The 20,922-nt window shown below is 46.3% G+C and overlaps 2 protein-coding genes across 3 annotated transcripts in view; one reads left to right on the top strand and one right to left on the bottom strand.

Moving 5' to 3' along the window:
* PDE8A (phosphodiesterase 8A) overlaps nucleotides 1–20,922 on the top strand; it is a 2,218,572-nt gene that overhangs the window by 1,327,983 nt on the left and 869,667 nt on the right. The gene's annotated exons all lie outside the window — the stretch shown is intronic.
* On the bottom strand, nucleotides 9,196–12,240 carry LOC147733653 (uncharacterized). The gene is made up of 3 exons (XM_086959049.1): nucleotides 11,526–12,240; nucleotides 9,783–11,465; nucleotides 9,196–9,422 (listed from the first exon to the last, which is right to left on the bottom strand). The coding sequence occupies exons 2-3, from the start codon at nucleotides 11,230–11,232 to the stop codon at nucleotides 9,196–9,198; spliced, it is 1,677 nt and encodes a 558-aa protein (XP_086815175.1). The 5' UTR covers nucleotides 11,233–11,465; nucleotides 11,526–12,240.

The raw sequence follows: 20,922 nt of genomic DNA, 5'->3' as shown, positions 1-20,922 counted from the left end.
GCCTACCTAAGGTCCTCAACACCAACCCTCTCTCTATTCCCACTTGTGACAAATGTGCCTCCTTCTTCACCTCTAAGACAGAATCCATTAAATCAGATCTACACATGGACCTAATATTCATCTCAGACCTGAAAGAGAGCCCATCACTGTCCCTAGCTGGCGCCCCAGCTAAATATCTCCTGTTATTTAAACTAAAAAACAATGCATTGTGGTCCCACTTCAACACTTACAGTGAAGATACCATATTAAAAACATTAAACGCGCTAAAACCCTCCAATCACTTCACTGACCCGCTCCCGGCGAACTACCTAAAAGAATTCACTCCTCTCTTACTACCCCTATGGACCAAGATCATTAATACTTCCCTTCTTCAAGGATCCATTCCAGACACCTTGAACACGGGGCAGGTCTCGCCTATCCTAAAGAAACCCACTGCGGACCCCGCGGATCCAAATAACTATCGCCCGAACTCTAACATCCCTATGTTAGCCAAACTCCTGGAAAAATGTGTTTAAATACAGCACAACCTGCTGAACCAATTTCAATCTGGTTTCAGAGCAGGTCACAGCACAGAATCAGCCATGACACATGTATTAGATGACGCTCTAAATATCCTTGACCAAAATGAAGCCTGTCTGCTAATCCTACTCGACCGGTCATCAGCTTTTGACACCGTCAACCACGACAACCTGCTGAATCTCTTGAAACACAGAATGGGTTTGTCTGGAAGTGTATTTAACTGGTTCGCCTCTTTCCTCCAAAATAGATTCCAAAGATTCAAGTTCAACCATTCCCTGTCCTTGCCCTCGTCTGTCACTCTGGAAGTTCCACAAGGCTCCTCCCTCTCTACCACCCTATTCAACCTTTTCATGGAACCCCTAACTGATCTTCTCAGCCTCTCCAAGATACACTTCCACATGTATGCGGATGACACCCAAAAATACATCAAAATCCACTCTCTGGAAGACATCAAATCACTCAACACCACACTACCCAAAACCCAAATCTGGCGGGCCGAAAACCACTTGAAACTTAACTCCCTCAAAACGGAATTCCTTGTAATCGCTCCCCCTAACAAAACTCACACTCTCATAGACTGGATGAAGCACCTAACAGTTCTTAATGGACAACCGCTCATAGTCGACTCAGCAAAATCTCTAGGGGTAACGCTGGACAATAACCTTAAGATGCTGAAACACATCAGCGCCTCAACAAATGGAGACAACTTCCACCTAAAGACCCTGCGGTAACTGAAACCCTTTCTGCCCGCCTTCGATTTCAAACAAGCAGTTCAAGCTCTAGTTATCCCCCGCTTGGAATACGGAGCAGTAACTTTATGCTGATTCCCTAGGTCATCGACAGCCCCGCTAAGAGCCACGATCAACTCAGCTGCGAGACTCATCACAGGTTCTAAGAGAAACGCCCACATATCCCCAGACCTGAGAGCCCTTAACTGGCTACCGTTTGAAGCCAGAATTCACTTAAAAATCGCATGTATGACACACAAGGCTCTCTACCACAACGCCCCACAATACCTAGCACAGAAACTGGTGCTCTCAGGAGTGCCAAGACTCTTCTCCTACAACCACAACAATTTGCCAAGAAAAAAACGTATATCCGGTCCTTCTCCGTTATGGCTCCAAGGATATGGAACGCTCTGCCCAGTAAAACTAGAATGAACCCTTCCTCTGCCTCCTTCAAAAGAGAAGTGAAAGCTATCCTCATGGCTCAATTCACATGAACTCTATGTCTATTCACTGTACTGTATTACTTGCTTTTCTTCGCTCATATTCGTCCTTCTGTTTATCCTTGCTGTTTTGCACTAGCTTCGCACTGCCTTCTCTTGATCTAGATGTATTTATTACTTACTTATATCGTGGTTCACTATATTGTAATATATACTGTATATATTTCTACTGGTCATGTAAAGCGCTTTGATACTCGCAAGAGTCTTGTTCGTGCTATATAAAACCTTCAAAAATAAAATGTATTACCTTGCTCACCATCCCAGCTGGTATATTTTTTAGCTGACAGCACTGAATGTCTCAGTGGGTATCTAGAACGAGCTATAGTACAAGCTCCCCTTAATGTGGGCATAATGTACAGTGACAAGTCCCCGCATGCCAGAAGCTGTTCGCCTACATTCAAGGCAATGTGTGAGACTTTGAGCAATGCCCACAAATAGTTGGGAATGGTTGGATGCCTACACGGAGGCACGCTCTTATAGTCAAAAACTGGTTTTCTGATCGGGCAACTGGCAGCCTGCTGGCTGGTATGGAACACAAATAAGATTCAGACCATAGGAGACCTGTATGAGGCGGACTCCTTTAATTTCTTTTTTTTTTATTACTTTACTTTGTTTTGATATGGCAAACTGTCGCAAGGCAATATAAGGCTTTGAGGCAGGATAGTTCCTTAGTGCCGAGTTTTATTGAGGTACACTGTATTTTGAAAGAAAATGAAGCAAATGGAGCAAAGGAACAGATGTCTTCTTCTCTGTAACTTCTTTTCGGGGAATCAGCCTCTGGCGGGGTCAAGGATCGCGTTACTCTCCACCGACTCATCCGCTCAGCCGGGCGTGGAAGAAAAAATAAGAAAACAAAACAAAGCCTTACTGGCAGGCCACCGTTTTCATTTCAAGGAGGGGGAACGTGAGGAATCAATGCTATGGGCGGGTCGTGAGGGCGAGGGACACAATCACCAGGGACCGGGTTTTTGAATAAAGCCCGTTACGCTACGGTAGGGAGCCCTCCCTGCTCAATGACCACCCAGCAGGGTTTTCTCCATCCTACTCCCGGAGTCGGTCACGCACCTGTCTGAGCCACGAACCTCCGGGTATGTGGCTGGGCGCTGCGTGGGTCATCCGCTTCACATCTGGAGTGGTTCTGGCAGCGTGGGATGATACCTACGAAGCTTCTTCTTCTTCCAGCAAGAGTAGTCACAGGCGTCTTGCTGGTTCTCCCTGATGACTTCCTGATGGGGCGGTGTAAAGAGCGGCAGGAGGCAGAAATAGGTTTTAAGATATTTATTCTTAAGGTTGTAATAAGACCCACTGGTGCTAGACTCCAGGCATCTCCTCAGTTCAGCTCCAACCGCTTCACTGAAGTAGAACCTAAATCACTAGGTTACAACAAAAGGATTCTGAATTACATAGCAAGGAATCTAAGGGATAACAGAACTACAAAACTAAACTACAATAGAAATAGAAGATATACCACATGTTCCTTTCTGAACAAAATGAAACAAACAAAACAAAAAAAACAAAATTAATCTAAAACATAATCAGAAAATTTCTTTGGCAATTTGACATTTCTTCTAGATGAAATAGGAACATCCATAACAGAGGAATTCAAAGAAGTATCATTCCCCAGATCAAGGTCCACAAGATCAGAGGAAGGTAAACAGGCACTGTCAGGAACAGGATCAAAACATTTCTCAGCATTGTCACTGGGAAGAGCAGATTCAGGAACAAAACAAGCATTGTCATTGTGATTAGAGTTGTCATTAGAAAGAGCAACATCATAAAACAAGGCACCATCTCCCATTTTGGAAAAAAAAACGTTCTTGACCAGGTTTAAGAACTATCACAGAACTCTTACTCCACCAACCCTTGTCCTTGAGCAAGACGGTGGAGTTAGTGACATCCTCAACTTGAAAAGGTTCAGAGAACTTAGACGAACCCTTGGGAGTAAAAGATGGTTTAACAATTCTTACCCAATCGCCAATGGTAACACTTTTGTTCTTAGAATGATGGGATAAATCATGATAAGCCTTACCAGACAGACGAGCAGAATGAATATTGACCCTGGCCTTAATGATGGAATCCTCCAAACTGATCTTATTAGATTTAGTATTGCCAATTAAAGGCATGAACAAGCATCTAGGTTCCCTACCTCTCATTAAAAAATAAGTCAAGTCAAGTCATAAAATTTGTATAGCGCACTACATACCCAGAGGGTTTCAAGGCGCTTAGGAAGGGTAGGAGGATTATTTGTCAAATATCCACGTTTTAAGCTGCTTTCTGAACGCTAGGTGGTTCTGGGTGAGGCGGAGGTAAGCGGGGAGTGAGTTCCATGTTTTGGCAGCCAGGTATGAGAAGGATCTGCCTCCCATGGTGGTCTTGTTGATGCGAGGTACAGTGGCGAAGGCTTGGCTGGAAGAGCGTAGTTGGCGGGGGGGGGTGTAGAAGGACAGTCGAGAGTTGAGGCAATCTGGTCCGATGTCGTAGAGTGATTTGTGTGCGTGGGTAAGCAGTCGGAAGGTGATCCTTTTATTGACGGGTAGCCAGTGGAGGTCTTTAAGGTGACCGGAGATGTGTTCGTTGCGTGGGATGTCTAATATGAGCCTGGCTGAGGCGTTTTGGATTCGTTGGAGTTTCTTCTGGAGTTTAGCGGTGGTACCTGCGTAGAGGGTGTTTCCGTAGTCCAGTCGGCTCGTGACCAAGGCGTGGGTGACTGTTTTCCTTGTTTCGGAGGGGATCCAGCGAAATGTTTTTCTGAGCATGCGAAGAATGTTGAAGCAGGAAGAGGATACGGCGTTGACTTGTCTGTTCATTGAGAGTGAAGAGTCCAGGATGACGCCAAGGTTCCGTGCGTGGTCTGTCGGAATGGGTGCTTTTCCGAGGGCTTCCGGCCACCAGGAGTCGTCCCAGGCAGAGGGGGATGTGCCTAAGATGAGGACTTCTGTTTTATCTGAGTTCAGTTTCAGACGGCTTTGTTTCATCCATTCAGCGACTTCTTTCATTCCTTCGTGTAGGTTAGTTTTGGCAGTGCTGGGGTCCTTGGTGAGAGAAAGGATCAGTTGAGTGTCGTCCGCGTAAGAGATGATGTTGAGGTTGTGTTGGCGGGCGATGGCCGCGAGGGGGCTCATGTATACGTTGAAGAGGGTGGGACTGAGTGATGATCCTTGAGGCACGCCGCAGATGACTTCAGAGGCCTCGGACTTGAATGGAGGAAGGCGGACTCTCTGGGTTCTTCCGGTGAGGAACGAAGTGATCCATTCAAGTGCTTTTCCTTGGATTCCGATGTTATTGAGGCGTTGTAGAAGGGTGCTGTGGCAGACTGTGTCGAATGCTGCAGAGAGGTCGAGGAGGATGAGGGCGACTGTGTCTCCATTGTCCAGTAGAGTACGAATGTCGTCTGTTGCTGCGATGAGGGCGGTTTCAGTGCTGTGTTTAGCTCAGAAGCCAGATTGTGAGGGGTCAAGTGATTTGTTGGCTTCGAGGAAGGCGGCGAGCTGGTTGTTGACGGCTTTCTCGATGACTTTGGCCGGGAATGGGAGAAGCGAGATGGGGCGGTAATTTTTGAGTTCGGTGGGGTCCGCTGTGGGTTTTTTCAGAAGGGCGGTGAGTTCAGCGTGTTTCCAGCTTTCCGGGAAGGTGGCGGAGTTGAAGGAGCAGTTGATGACGTCTCGGAGGTGCGGAGCTATGACGGAATCAGCTTTGTTGAAGATGTGGTGAGGGCATGGGTCTGTGGGGGATCCAGAGTGGATGGAATTCATCAGGCGGATGGTGTCCTCAGTGGAGATTGGGTTCCAGGCGTTAAGGGTGTTAACGGGGGGAAGATGGTCAGCTGATGGAAGGGTGGGTTGGTTTCCAGGTTGGTTGTCGAAGCTGTTGTGGATGTCAGCAATCTTGTTGTGGAAGAAAGAGGCTAGGGAGTCGCAGAGGGTTTGGGAGGGGGTGATGTCGTTAGAGTTGGCCGAGGGGTTGGAAAATTCCTTGACGATGTTGAACAGTTCCTTGCTGTTGTGGGCGTTGTTGTCAAGTCGATCTTTGAATGCTGTTTTCTTGGCTTTTCGGATCATTTGGTGGTGAGTGCGGATGGCGCTTTTGAAGGCGTCCTTCTTGCTGGTGGAAGGGTCCTTTTTCCAGGCATTTTCAAGGGAGCGGCACAGTTTCTTGGACTTCTTGAGGTCGTCGTTGAACCATGAGGCCTTCTTGTTGCCAAGTTTGTGTTGACGTTTTTTCAGTGGTGCTAAGTTGTCTGCGGTGTTGGATAACCAAAGGGTGAGGTTGGAGGCGGCTTCGTTGGTGTTAGAGGAGCGGGCTGGGGAGGTTTGAAGGAGCGATGTAGAGATCTGCTCTGTGGTGATTTTGTTCCAGTTTCTTTGTAGAGTTGGTTGTGGGTGGATGATGGGTTTCGGCATGTTGTAGGTGAAGTGAACGCAGCTGTGGTCAGTCCAGAGGAGATTCGTAGTGTGGCTGAAGGAGACATGGTTGCTGGAGGTGAAGATGGGGTCGAGAGTGTGGCCTGCGATGTGGGTGGGGGAAGTGACCAGTTGTTTAAGTCCGAGGTTGGCGAGGTTGTCCAAGAGGGTGGCGGTGTTGCGGTCGTTGATCTTTTCAAGGTGGAAGTTGAGGTCTCCCAGAAGGATGTAATCTTTGGAGGGGAGCGCGTGTGGGGTGATGAAGTCCGTGATGTCTTCACTGAATTTTGCGCGTGGTCCTGGTGGTCTGTAGAGGAGGGTGCCTCTGAGTTTGGTCTTGGCGTCGATGTGGATCTGGAAGTGAAGGTGTTCGGAGTTGGCGAGGTTGACGTCAGAGCTGGTTGAAATGCGGATTGATTTCTTATGGACGATAGCGATTCCACCTCCTGTATGGTCGGTGCGGTCCTTGTGTGTGATCTTATAGTCATCAGGGATAGCGATGGCGATGTCAGGGGCGGAGGAAGCGTTCATCCATGTTTCCGTGAGGAAGGCGATGTCCGGAGAAATGGTGTCTAGTAGATTCCATAGGTCAATGGCGTGTCTGTGGACCGATCGGGTGTTGAGAAGGATGCATTCTAGGTGGTTGGGGTCGGGGATCTGTGTTGTGGTCGTAGCGGAGATGTTGTTGGTGCTGCTGAATTTGCAAGAGTAGCATGAGAATGGTCCATGGGTGCGTCCAGGAGCGGCTTGGACGCAGGTGGGGGCGCGACCGGGTTTAAGGGCTAGGAGGGTGGCGGCATCGTAGGTGATGCGGGGGGGCTGGATAGCGCGAGGGGCAGGGGGTCTGGCGCTGGGCGCGGTCAAGGCGCGGACGGGCGTAGACGGGCTTACCTTTGGCGCACCTTCGGCGCGAATTGGGCGCGGTCGCTGCGCGTAGACGCTGCGCGTGGGAACTACTGTCATATATGGATAGTGGAAGGGGAGGGGCGAGGGCGTCTTAGCTGGGAGGCGGGGCGGGCTGGGTAGAAGCACAACAACAACAAAATGGAGGGCGCTTGGGGGGAATGCGCTTTACAGGTCGGCAAGTCGCGCTGGTAGACAGTGAAATAAGCAATGCAGTGAACAGAGCGCACACCAAGCAATGTAAATTACACCAACAGTGAAATAATAGCAGCGGAAAATAGAGCGCACAGCAGGCAATGCAAATTACATTAACAGTGAAATAATAGCAGCGGAAAATAGGGCGCACAGCAGGCAATGCAGAAGACACAGTTTGAGGAAGGGAGCGCTAAGCAACGATACCGCTGCTCAAGGGAGCGACCACTCAGCTGGCAAGCGTCGAGTGAGTCACAGCGCTTCCAGGTAACGGAGCGCTGAAGTAGTCTGTGGGAGGGCGTCTTAGCTGGGAGGCGGGGCGGGCTGGGTAGAAGCACAACAACAACAAAATGGAGGGCGCTTGGGGGGAATGCGCTTTACAGGTCGGCAAGTCGCGCTGGTAGACAGTGAAATAAGCAATGCAGTGAACAGAGCGCACACCAGAGAGACACCAGTGCAAGAATTGGGAGTCAAGTGGTAACTCCAAATCTTTTCCTTTAAAAACTCCAACACATCAAGTTTGCTCTCTAAAGCGGCATGAACGCGTTCCTTAAAAAATCTGTTAGCCCTCTCCACCTGACCATTGGAGCGAGGACTATAAAGAGGAGCTCTGACAGCAGTAACACCAAACTTATTCAAGAAAACTTGCATCTTACTGGAAACAAATTGGACCCCATTGTCCGACATCAAAGAGACAGGTGCTCCCTCAACCCTAAAAATGTTGTCCAAAAAACACACAACTTCATCAGTGGTGGGATGTTCTACAAAAGAAAAATAAATCCATTTGGAGAAATCATCAATTAACACAATGAGAAACCTCATCTCTCTACCCAGACACTCAAAAGGTCCAGAAAAATCAATGGAAAGTCTTTGCCAAGGACCTGTAGGACCACTATCTAAAGACAACGGTTCAGAAGCAACCTTCCAGTGCTTATCAGAATTGATGCAAATGGAACAGTTATCAATGAATCTTTCCACTGAAGCATCTAAACCAGGCCACCAGTAATGGCACTTCAACAGCTTCTTGGTAGCAGACACACCAGGATGCCCAGAATGCGCTAACTGAATAATTCTATCCCTGAGACCAGCAGGAGGGATGAACAAATCCTGTCTTAGCAAAAAATCGTTTTGAATACATAATTCCTCGGAGACCTGAGCAAAACTTCTCAGAGGTAACTCTAAATTCTTAACAGAAGGCCAACCATTAGCAACATAAGATTTAACCTTCTGCAAAACGCTATCATTAGAAAAATGATGACTCCATTCCTTCTCCTCAATACCAAAAGAACAGAATTCTAAAGCGTCAACATAAGCTACAACACATTCGTGCAGATCAAGAACTTCATCACTGGAATCTTCAACAGGAGGTAACCTGGATAAGCAATCTGCAGTAACGTTTTTTCCACCAGAAATGTGCTGAATGACGAAATTGAACTCCTGTAATCTCGCAATTAACCTAACTAACCTTGAAGAAGCATTACCACTTCTCACGCCGTCCATCATGTAGACAAGCAGTTTATGATCAGTTACCAAAGTAAAAGGCCTCCCCCACAAGAAGTTCTTGAACTTTTCAACAGCCCACACACAGGCTAGGGCCTCTTTCTCAATTGTGCTGTAGTGAGCTTCTGCACCCCTAATACCCCTGGAGATGAAAGAAATGACACGTTCTTTGCCATCAACAACCTGAGTGAACACCGCACCCAAACCAACAGTGCTGGCATCAACAGTCACAAAAGAATCACCTTCAGGGTCAAAAGTGTTTAGACCGGGTGCCTTAGCAATAAGATTAACTACCTTCACAAAAGCGGAATCGTGAACATCTGTCCACAAAAATGTAGCACCCTTCTTAAGTAACAATCTAAGTGGCTCCACAACCAAGGCATACCCCTTCACAAACTTGGCATAATATTCGCTCAGACCAAGAAAAGAGCGCAAGGTATCTTTGTCTTTGGGTTAGCTACAATTTTCCAAACTGGCAATAATGTCTTTTTTGGGAAAAATGCCTTCAGGGGTTATTTTGTGGCCTAAATAATTAATTTCACTGACCAAAAATTTACATTTATCCTTGCTCACTGTCATTCCCTTGTTGTTCAAAGTACTTAAAACTTTTTCCAAGATTATATTGTGATCAGAAATGGTCTTAGCAAAAATTAGTATATCATTCTGAAATGACTGTACACCTTTGAGACCATGAAAAAGACTTTCAATCAACTTTTGAAACACGCTGGCAGCTGACGCCAAGCCAAAAGGCATTCTAAGAAATCTATACAGACCAAAAGGAGTGATAAAGGCTGTAAGATCCTTTGACTCCTCTACTAAAGTCACCTGATGATAGGCGGATTTAAGATCAATAATGGAGAAAAACTTTGCTCCATTTACAGCTGCCAACATCTCTTGAATCCTAGGTAAGGGATAGGTCTCAATAACAATATTTTTATTCAAGGAGCAAAGGTCAACACATAACCTAATATCATTATTTTTTTTAAGAGCGATCTCTATAGCAGAAACCCACTCAGAACTGTCCGTAGATTCTATAATACCTTGAGAACACAAATCGTCTAAATGTGCTTTAAGTTTGTCTCTGACTCCCAGTGGTACCATGCGAACTTTATGTTGGACAGGTAAAGCATCTTTTTTGAGTTTGATCTTGTGGGAAAATCCTTTAACCTGTCCAACAAAATCCTCAAAAACTTTTTCATGCCTATGAAGAATAGAAGACAAAGAATCATCCTCTAAAATAATGTTACTGATAGGCATATCTCTCAACTGGATTGGTTGATCAGAACCTGGACATAAGTTAATACCAAGTTTGCCAAGATCAAACCAACCTACAATATTCTTCCCATCAATTGCCACATATATTTTAGTAAAAATTTGGCGAGTTTGAAATCTTAGAAAATCCTCAAAGAAACCCAACATTTTAATTTTAAAATTACCAAACGCCTTAGGGTTTATGTCAGAAATGTTAAGCTTGACACCATTCCAATTTTCTTTGAAAAATACATCAGACAAAATAGTTACTGGCGAACCAGAATCGGCCATGGCTTCAAACTCAACCTTTCCAACAGAAACAGTACCTAAAGGAGCTTTGAAGGGAAGAATGACACTGTTAATATAGTTGTCAAATGCATCATCATAAATAGTAATGATCATATTGTGCATATCATTTTCAACATCAGATACATAACTGACCGTAGTATTTACATTTCTTTTAACAGTTTTACAGAATGAAGAAAAGTGACCAGTTTTACTACACTTAGTACATTTCCTTTTAAGTGCAGGACAATCAGAAAAGTTCGCTAAATGTGATTTAGAACCACATCTAAAACAGCTTAAGCCAGACTCCCTGTTAGTCTTGGAATTTTTTTTTCCTCGAGTTTGAACTGAGCAAATGGAAGAAATAAAAGCGCTTTTAATAGATTCAGCTTCAATGATTTTGGAAGATTCTATAGACCTTTCAATACCTTTGGCTAGGTCAATCACTTCTCCCAAAGTAGGATTGCGGCACGCCAAAAGTCTTTCTTGTACCTTCTTTGAAAAACAATTAAAGACAAATTGATCTCTGATAGAGAAATCAACAAGTGCTCCAAACTGACAATTGGCAGCTAATACCCTCAATGCCGCCACATAATCTTCTACAGACTCATCAGACAATTGTTTTCTTTTGTGAAAAGCATGTCTCTCGATCAAAACATTCGGTTCATCTTCAAATTGCTTTTCGAGTCTGGCAACAGCTTCTAAAAATACATTCCAAACATCTCCTTCACCTCCCGGTGCTGCAATGGGTTCAAGATTTTTAAAAATTTCGATTGCAGCTGTTCCTAAGTAACTGAAAAGAATAGCTTTTTTCCTTTCTGGTGAGAACTTAGAACCATCAATTGCAACAATATAGTTTTCAAAAGACTCAAACCATTTTTTCCAAGACAACTTAGGTTTTCCAGGAATTTGTAAGAAAATGGAAGGTTGATTGCAAATTTGAGAAGAAGCCATGTCAAACACTGAATAGAATTCACTGAAGATTATGAACGCTTGCTCTTTGTAAAATAAGTGTGCAAGTCACTGAAGTTGACAGAAACTTGCACTTAAAACTTGCACTTGTAGAATAAGTGTGCAAGTCACTGAAGTTAACAAACTTGCACTTGTAAAATAAGAGTGTAAATCACTAAATTGGTGACTTGCAGGTAAAATAACAGTGTGCTCTTGTAAAATAAGTGTGCAAGTCACTGAAGATAACAAAAACTTGCACTTAAAACTTGCACTTGTAGAATAAGTGTGCAAGTCACTGAAGTTAACAAACTTGCACTTGTAGAATAAGTGTGCAAATCACTGAATTGGTGACTTGCAAGTAAAATAACAGTGTGCAAATCACTGGAAAATAAGGTGACTTGCACTAAAATAATAGTGTGCAAATCACTGAAGTAAAATAAAAGAAAAGCGAAATGCTAAAATTAGATAAGGGAATGACAGCTGAAAAAAAAACGTTCAATAAATGTTTAAAAGTGAGGGAATCACTGTGTTCGCTAATGATTGAGAATAGCGCTTTAAATTCAAAGCATAAACAATGCTTTCATAAAAGTGAGTGAATCACTGTTCACTGAGGAAAAGAAAAAAAATAAGCTCTTTAGGCAATAATATTAACTTGCTCGCTGTTAGCGCTGATGAAATGATGACTCTCGAGTTAGAGAAAATATATAATGAAGTGAGCGAATCACTGAGTTCGCTACTGCCGGTTAACGCATTGAATAGTAAAGAGCGCCACCTTCGTGAAGATCACGAACAATGCAGCGAAAATGGCCGCCACGTTACGTGTGAACGAAGCGTTCCAGCAGGTTTTGTGCGTTCCAGCAGTATAGCGTGCAGCGTCAGCGTTTCAGCAGATTGCCTGACAGCGTGCAACGTCACAGAGGAACAGCTCGAGACAGGATCCAGCGCGTGTGTACAGCGCGAGCAAAATCTAACGGCCTTTGAGATCGGTAAGAAAGGACCGCTTTTTATCCCAAATGGAAAATAAATAGGAAACAGTACCTTAAAGCATCCGAAAATTACAGGAATTTGAGTAGAGATGCCCAAATCTTCGTAAGAGGAAGTGTGGTAGCCGGCACAACCACGCAGAGGGTCCGTATCAATAGAGTTCAAAAAGGACAAGAAAATGTCCTTTTATTAAAGGTAAAAGCTACACAGTGGGTCTAGTAATTAATTAAATAAACCTCGTCGCCATTGTAAAGAGCGGCAGGAGGCAGAAATAGGTTTTAAGATATTTATTCTTAAGGTTGTAATAAGACCCACTGGTGCTAGACTCCAGGCATCTCCTCAGTTCAGCTCCAACCGCTTCACTGAAGTAGAACCTAAATCACTAGGTTACAACAAAAGGATTCTGAATTACATAGCAAGGAATCTAAGGGATAACAGAACAACAAAACTAAACTACAATAGAAATAGAAGATATACCACAGGCGGCCACCTCCTTAAATTGGGTGAATCCTCTGGCATGACGTCCTGAGGGGCGGGACTTGGTAGCAGGCTGGCCTCAGAGTTAAAGGGCCAGAAACCAGGGATGTCGTTTGTTACCGATCAGGTTCGGCACTTTCTCTTTCCGTGAGCTGTGGAGAAGCAGAAGGATTTAACACAGGCAAGTCTCTGGGGTGCCTCTCCACGGGGTCGGACGGGGTTGAATCCTGACACAAACGCAAGGAGATGATGGACGGAGTGCAGAAACTTTTCAGACACTCACCCTGAGTCACTATTAGATCTGGGTTGAATCCATTATCGTTCTTTAGCTCACTTCACCACACCAGTTCAGACCCAGCCATATGCAAATCAGTATTGACGCTGTTCCTTATGGGAACAGTCTAGCTCAAACTGCAAAGCCAGGTCTTCCCTGGACCGGAAACGAGCATCCTAGGACCGGTTTCTGGGTACCACCCCATATCAGCCAGGTTAGCTTGAATCCAGTGGCAAAGTGAGCAAGGGACCCACATCTGGGCTTACCCTGCTAACCTAGGGCTAACAAAGCAAACAATGGACGGAGTACTGAATTTGCTAGGTTCATGGTTGTTGGACCCTTCTGCCCTGAGGCTCTAATCAGGAGTCCAGTCAACTAGCCTCTGGGAGTCACTCTGGGGTCCTGAGTTCAAAAGATGCAGTTCCAGTACTTGCCAGCCAGGCAATAAGGCAGCAGGTAGCAGGTCAGCACAGTGGAGCAGCAGTCCAGCAGAAGCAGTCCCTTCAGCAGCACACCACTCCTTTTCCTGGCAGAATTTGTAGGTCCAGACTGAAGAGTTTGGGTCTGAGGTCCTATATTTATACCTGGTGCCCACTTTGAAGTAGAGGAAGCTTATAGAGGTTTCCATCACCCTGAGGTATCGGGCATCTTCTTCTTCCCTGTCGTGGCCAAGCTTGCTAGAGTCATAATAGACTAGTGACAAACTCTTTGTGATAGTGCTCAGTCAGAGCCTTTGTGATGTGCAAGGGTGGTAGGTGAGAGCTCCTCCCCCTTGTTTATTCAGTGTGACCCCTCACCTATCACTCCTTTGTCTCACTGTATGGGAGCAATACACAAATGCCACCTGCCAGCTACACCTAATTGTGCCCCAGGAACAGGCTGCAGGCACCAAATGGTTAGTGCAAGAAAACATAAACTTAATAAAAGTGACATTTTCAGAATTATGACCAACAATCAGCCTTTACCATTAAAGAGGGCTTTTAATATCAATCCTTTAGACAAAGAACTCAACCGGTCTTCCTGCTTTCAGTTGAAAGTGATCACCTATTAAGTGTAATACGTTTGCTCCAATGTTTTCGACTGGGAGAGGTAGACCATGCAGTAGTGAAAAACAAATTAAAGAGTTTATTACTTCCAGGACAAAAATACACTCCATCCTGTACTGTTCAGTGCCCTGGGCCTGACAAAAGGTTTATTTTGCCAGATCGAACTTGTAGTTGAAAACTGCACACACTGGCTGCAATGGCAGCCCTGAGACATGATTAAGTGGCTACTTAAGTGGGTGGCAAGGTGAGTGCTGCGGGCACACAAGGAGCATTTAATTTGCAGGCCCTGAGTACATGTAGTACCACTTCCTAGGGACTTACAAGTAAATTAAATGTGCCAATTGGGAGTAATTTTACCAGGTTTAACAGAGAGAGAGCAGAGGTACTTTAGCACTGTTTAGAAGTGGTAAAGTTTGTAGGGGCCTAAAAGCCAACAAAACCTGGTTCAGAAAACTAGAGAGTGAAGGCAAAAAGTTTGGGGAAGACCCTGCTGAAAGGGCAAAGTCCAATACTAGTCTTGCTTCAGACGAGCTCTGTTGAAGGTGTGCAAACCTGGGATGTGTCCTGTTACACCTATTATGGTCCTGCACACAGCTATACCTATAGTGGAAGTATAGTTGGCATACACTGCATAACACTAGCCTATGTCATTTTATGGAGTCAGCCAAGCTGGCTATCATATGTGATATGTCAGCTGTAGAGAACATCTCTTCACATTTGGAAAAGATTGATGTCGATGGCTCTCATGGTGTCCAAAATATGTATCCTTAGGCTTTGATGATCCCCTAAGATACCCTTAAACCAAGAATGGCCCACTGAACTTTGTAGACTGACCATATATGAGAGCCTTGTTTACAAATTGCAGGACCAAATATCTCTGTTTAAGGGTCTCCTGGGCCCATTCAGACATCTCATAGAACAACAGGGAGCAACCCGTTTTAGAGAGTGTGAACGGCTATGGAGATCCCCGCCTCTCCGTAGTCCAGGTGATCGAGGCCCCACCCACCAGAGGGAAGACCGCAGTGGAGAGTGGAATGGCGTCCCCTTAAGAACGCAGAGCCGAAATTAGTACAGAATCATTTCATTTCATTTCATAAATCTTTATTTCGGTAATTTTATCACCATAAAAGATATGCATAATTCATTTCATAATTATTAAACATTAAAAGATCACAATCCATCCAGGTGCATAAAAGTTTTTCCTATATATAGAGTTTCAGGTTTTATTCTAGAGTCAGTCAATAATCAATGTCCAGCCTTAAGGTACTGACTTCTCAGGTACCACATTGCACCTAAATATTTAGCCACAGCAAAGACAATGTGATCAGTCAAATCTGATTTCAGTACTCTAAACGCGGCCAGGCACTCCGCAAACCCCAAGCTCCTACATATGGGGATAATCCATTTCTTGCGGGAGGCATGATAAGCCGGACAGAAAAAGACTATGTGGAGCTCTCATTCATTGTCCACTCTGCATGCCGGGCATAAGCTAATTGCTGATTTACTCCACTTGCTAGTTAGAGCTCGGATGGGAAGAGTCCCATGCCTCCATTGTAAATATAGTTTCCTAAGAAGAACAGGATATATTTTGTCCAAGGCTGGTTCGAATCAGTAATTGTCCTTAATAGATAAAAATGACTCTGTGAATGTCCCCTGAATTTGCTGGCGACAGAGTGCCGCTAGTTTGCTGTCGTAGTATGCCTTTGCCAAACTCTTTTTGGAAATTAGTGGGCATGCAGATAGAGGATCAGACCAGAGTGACGATAGGCCTAGATCCTCCAACTCAGTTCTAATAAATTTAAGCCATTTAATATTCCCAGCATTAGGCATGGCTAAGACTTCCTGTAGACCGTGCCTATAACTGCACAGTTCTGGAACTGCCCACAGCCAGCGCTAATAGACCAGGGGACGCAGTGCCAGTTCTTCGCTTAGAGGTCGCAGCCCTAAGTCTAACCTCAGTGGAACAAGGGGCGTGCTAGGCGGAAGTCGTACCACCTGCCTGATGAACTTATTCTCCTCTTTCACCAGTTCTGGAGAAGCAACATGGCCCCATAGCTCGCAACCATACATGGCAGCCCCCCTTGTCTGTGCCTTGTAAATCTGGAGTAGTGGGGCGACGGGTTTGACAGATGACCTATTGTTTCTCATGAGCCTCATAACCCCTCCCGAGTACTGGGCCAATTTAAGTAGTGCTTTCTGTTGGTGTGTGCACCAGGTCATATTCTCATTTAACAAGAGCCCAAGATGCTCAAAGGTACGCACCCTTTCAAGTCTGGTCTGGCCGATGGTAGGGGCGGTTCGTAGCCTTAGTGGGGCATTAAAGACCATAAATTTGGTCTTTAAGGTGTTAATTTCTAGGCCATGTTCCCCACAAAACTCCACAAAGCCATTTAGGACGCGCTGTATCCCCATTGGGGACTTTGAGAGCAACAGGGTGTAGTCGGCGAACATTATCGCCGGCACCCTGCTGCCTGCCAGCTTAGGGGCATCAGAGTTGGCAACCCCATTGAGGTGGGCGATTGCCCCGTTGACGTAGAGGCAGAACAGGGTTGGTGCAAGCACACAACCCTGCCTTACCCCCCTGTCAACGGGGAATCGGTTTGACAGCGCCCCCTCCTTGCCACACCTCACCTGGGCAAAGTTGGCAGAATGGAGACGGATGATCATCTCCAGCAGGCCCCCGGGGACCCCCAGTTTGGCCAACACCTCCCAGAGTTTTCTGCAAGGGACCAGGTCAAAGGCCGCCCTCAGGTCCACGAATACAGTGTAGAGGCTGCCACCCTCCAGCTGTACCGTTTTCCAGAAAATGAGGGCGAGCCGAAAGACCTGGTCTTTGGTGGAGATCTTCCTTCTAAATCCCGCCTGGAATGGACTCAGAATATCATGATCCAACATCCATTCCGACAAACGATCCAGGAGTAGCCTAGTGAAGAGTTTCTGGGTAACATCTATCAGGCTTATTGGCCTGTAGTTGGCTGGGAGCAGAGGCGAACCCTTCTTAAATATAGGGACTATCTCTGCACCCAGCCAAGTTGGGGGGATCAACATGCCGTTCAAAATTGCATTGAACAGCAACCTCAAGTAAGGGGCCCAGATCTTAACTTCCTGCCTGTAAAGGTCACCTGGAAGCTTGTCCAGGCCTGGCGCCTTTTCAGCCGCAAGGTCCATATTGACTACACTTTCTAGAGATTGAACCATTGGTGGATCAAGTGGGTTCCCTGGTTGACCCCAATCAGGCGCACTATACAAGGATTTAAAGTGGTCCTCCCACACAGTGGCAGCAATATTTGAATCTACTGCCGCTATAGGTTCGGCTGAACCATGCTTGACGATCTGCCAGAATTTACGGGCATCATGAAATGCTAGGGCAGCCGTCATTTCCGACCAATTGTGCTGGTCCCATTCTATTTTGGCATTACGGGTGATGAGCTTGTAGGCCACCCGCTTATCCCTGATCTTACTAGGAGTATCACGGATTTTAAGGGACTCCAGGAGGTCAGCCTTTGCTCTTCTACAAGAAGCATTGAACCATGTGGCTCTTCTCCCCTTTCCCTTTTTCGTCCTGGCCACCGGGTTCATTACTTCTGCTAAATTAGTGCAGAGCTCAGAGTGGATATCCCCAAGCACTCTGAAGTTATCGGGAGTGGGTGACTGAAGGAAGAGATCCCTAACTTTTTCAAGGGCAGGGACCACTGCCTCGTATAGCCTCTGAGTGTTTTTTGGGTTCTGTACTAGTGTTGCCCATCTAATTCTGCGTCTGTTGCTAGTTGCGACTAGACCCTCCGGTAATGCAAAGTTTTTGTCTGAGTTTGCCGTTGGCATACCCTGGACAGCGATCCTCAATGACAGTACATTATGGTCACTGTCGTTCCTTCTAAGTATCGTAAAATCCCTCACTTTATTCCAATCCTTTGTCCGAACCAGGAGGTAATCTATCCGTGATTCTTGCCCTGGTCTATTGAAGGTGGGCTGGGGTGGAATGTCATCCTTGATCCGCCCATTGCAAGCCCTCAGTGAGTGGGATAGAGTGAAGGACATTATTTGAGTGGCTAGCGGTAACCAAGATTTTATCGGCGGGCCCAACAAGGTGGGCATCTCCCAAAGATCATCCTCTTCATTAATTACACCATCCAAATGATCCGGGAGGGGCCCGTACTGGATGTTAAAGTCCCCCCCAATTATAAGTGATGGGCAGAGGGTGACACGGTCGAGGAACACAGCCAACTCCTCTATTGTCCCTGAAGTGCCCGTAATGCCAACCGGTCTAGAGTATACATTTATTAATGCTACTCTAACACCGAATGCCCACTCTAGAACAACACACTGAAAGTCCAGTGAGTTGGTTACGATGTTTCTCGCCCTGCATCCAAGGTGAGAACCTACCCAGATTGACAAACCACCGGACGGTCGTCCCCTCCCACCCCATTTTGCCATGATCTCAAAGGTAGCGAACCCTGTGCGGGAGTGTTGCTCTCTAGCCCACGTTTCTTGGAACAGACATATGTCATAGTCCTCAACGAATTCCACCCACTCTGGGGAATCAAATTTATTAGCCAACCCGGCCACATTCCAAGACCGTATCGAAAGTGTTCTTGGTGCCCCGCCCTCTTCAATAGAATTAGAGTCCAATGGACGCCTACTTATCCTGCCCTGGCAATAGTTAGAGGAGGACAAACCCTCTGGTACCAGTGAACATATTGCATATAGCGTCTCAGCTGGGCATGGGATGGTAAGCTCATCTTCTTCTTTTGTATGGTCAGTAGATGTACCCTCAGTGAGATAGTCAACAGCCTGCTTCTCTATGTGCTTAATCTCACCCGTGGTTTGGTTCCAATCTCCAGGGAGATATGGAGATGGTACCAGTGTATCATTAACCCTGTGAGATATTGGTGGGACAGAACAAGGTGGGGGGTAGGACAAAGAGCAATGTAAATCTGTCAAGGAGGAGGTATCGGAAGCTCAGTGGTGAAGTCAATCCACGTCTTTAAGGCATCCAAATCTATTGTGGATGGGAGCCCCGTTCCACCCTAGATGTTTGTCTTGCCAGTGGTTAGAAGGCCCACCCTGCACAAAGTTTTGTACCGGAATCTTATTCCAATTCCAGTTTCCCCTCATGTGGGAATAAGAACGCGGGGGATAGAAGTAGGTTAGTGATCTAGTTGCTATAGGCGAGTTAGCACCATGACCACTCCATGAGTGAATAAAGTGTGCAGTGTTAGGATCTTCGAATGAAACAATAACACAATCACCTGAGATGGATTTGTGCGAGGTCCCTATCCAAGGGACCCGTCGCACCATAAGAATTTTGCTTCTCAGATGGTTGGGCAGTGGCCTGTTCACATTAAGCCAGTGGATGACCTTATTTTTTAGTGACCCAAAGTCCTCCTGCTGTTGGTATGGGATTTCTGGCACCCCCGTGAGGACTACGACATATGGTCTTACATCAGGGGGGAGATCAACTTAGCCACTATAATGTTTTTTTGTAAATTTATCTCTCTGTGGGATGGCGTGGTAAGTGTCGCGATTTTTAGCCTTCGGGGCTGCCTGCACTTTCGGAGCTGGTACAGAAGGGGCCGGCAGCTGGTTTGCACTTCCCGCTGCTCTATTGGTGGTGGTACTTGCAGGGACCTTTTGCCGAGGTTTTGGGACGGGTTTGGTCACTGGAGAGGATGGTAAGGTAACAACAGCAACTGGTGGAATGTAGGGCGCAGCTGGTGGGCTAGTTGGTTTGTTGCCAGGTAGGGTCAGGGTGGCCAGATTTAGAATACTTTTTTCAGTCTCGAGAAGCTGGGTTTCTATTCAAGACAATCTGACTTCCAATGGGTTTAGGAGTTGTTTTAACGTTTCCCACACAATCGTTAGAAATTCCACATCCTTTCCTTGGATCATACAAAGTGGTACCCCACCATTCTCACTTTCAATGATCAGATTCTCATGCTCCCCCGTCGACTTAGCTGGACTAGGTTCTAGTACTGAAAGGCAACTATTTCCCACGGAAAGTGGTGGGTGGGGTGGCTGGGCTAGTACTTGAGAGGGAAACTGTGTCTTCGCTACCTTAGCCTTTTTCGTAGAGTAGGCGGTGGCGGTCTTGCGCTTCCGTTTCTGGTTGGAGCCCTTAATGGGGTTAGGGGAAATCCTCGGACTCATAACGTTAGGATTGGCAGATGGTAGTGTCGTCAAGGGTGGCCCATCTTCCCCTCCCACCCCACCCAATGATAAATTAGGGATGGGGGGTGCTGGACATGGAGACCCAGCTTTCGCTACTGGGGCTGAAGGAGGTGAGGCTGGTGGACAATGGATCACTGCCTGCGTTAGAATCGATGCTGGTCTCGTTGTGCTATCCGGTGTTTTAGCATGGGCAAAGTGCCCCAACGAGGATTTCTTGGCAATAGTCCGCTCCTGGGACAGTCTTCTGGCTGCATCAAGTTCAATAGAGACCCTATGCTGCATCTTACTGATCTCCAAATCTATAGCAGTGTTAGTTCTGGTGAGAAAATCATCGAGTGTTCCATTTTTCAGTTTCCCCTTTGCTGCCCTGCTTCTGTACTCTCGTGTGGACATTGTACCTTATCCTCACCGTGCGCCGATGACCAGAGTATTTCCACCAGCAGAATAAAAGGGGGCCAAGGGGGATAGCCCGGACCGGACTCTGCCGTACTCGAACGGCCTCAAACGGCCCGCTCTTTGCCCGGTCTTCGCCCCGAGCTCCGTCCCGCGCGCGTCCCGCGTTGCGGTGGAGATCACGTCAGTTATGTACATGTACGTGTAGGCGGTGGGTGTGGCCGCTGGGGGAAGAGGCACCAGCTGCGCTAGCTGAGGAATACTGATCCTCGCAGTCCCCCGGTCGGTAACCTTGTCCTTTGAACCCCCGCTGCCCTCGACCCACACGGCTTCCAGCTGGGAGCGGTGACA

This window comes from Lissotriton vulgaris, chromosome 2_1 (genome assembly GCF_964263255.1).
Source record: "Lissotriton vulgaris chromosome 2_1, aLisVul1.2, whole genome shotgun sequence".
Taxonomy (NCBI): domain Eukaryota; kingdom Metazoa; phylum Chordata; class Amphibia; order Caudata; family Salamandridae; genus Lissotriton; species Lissotriton vulgaris.
The sequence above is the reverse complement of the archived record's forward strand: the minus strand, read 5'-3'. Positions and strand labels throughout refer to the sequence as shown.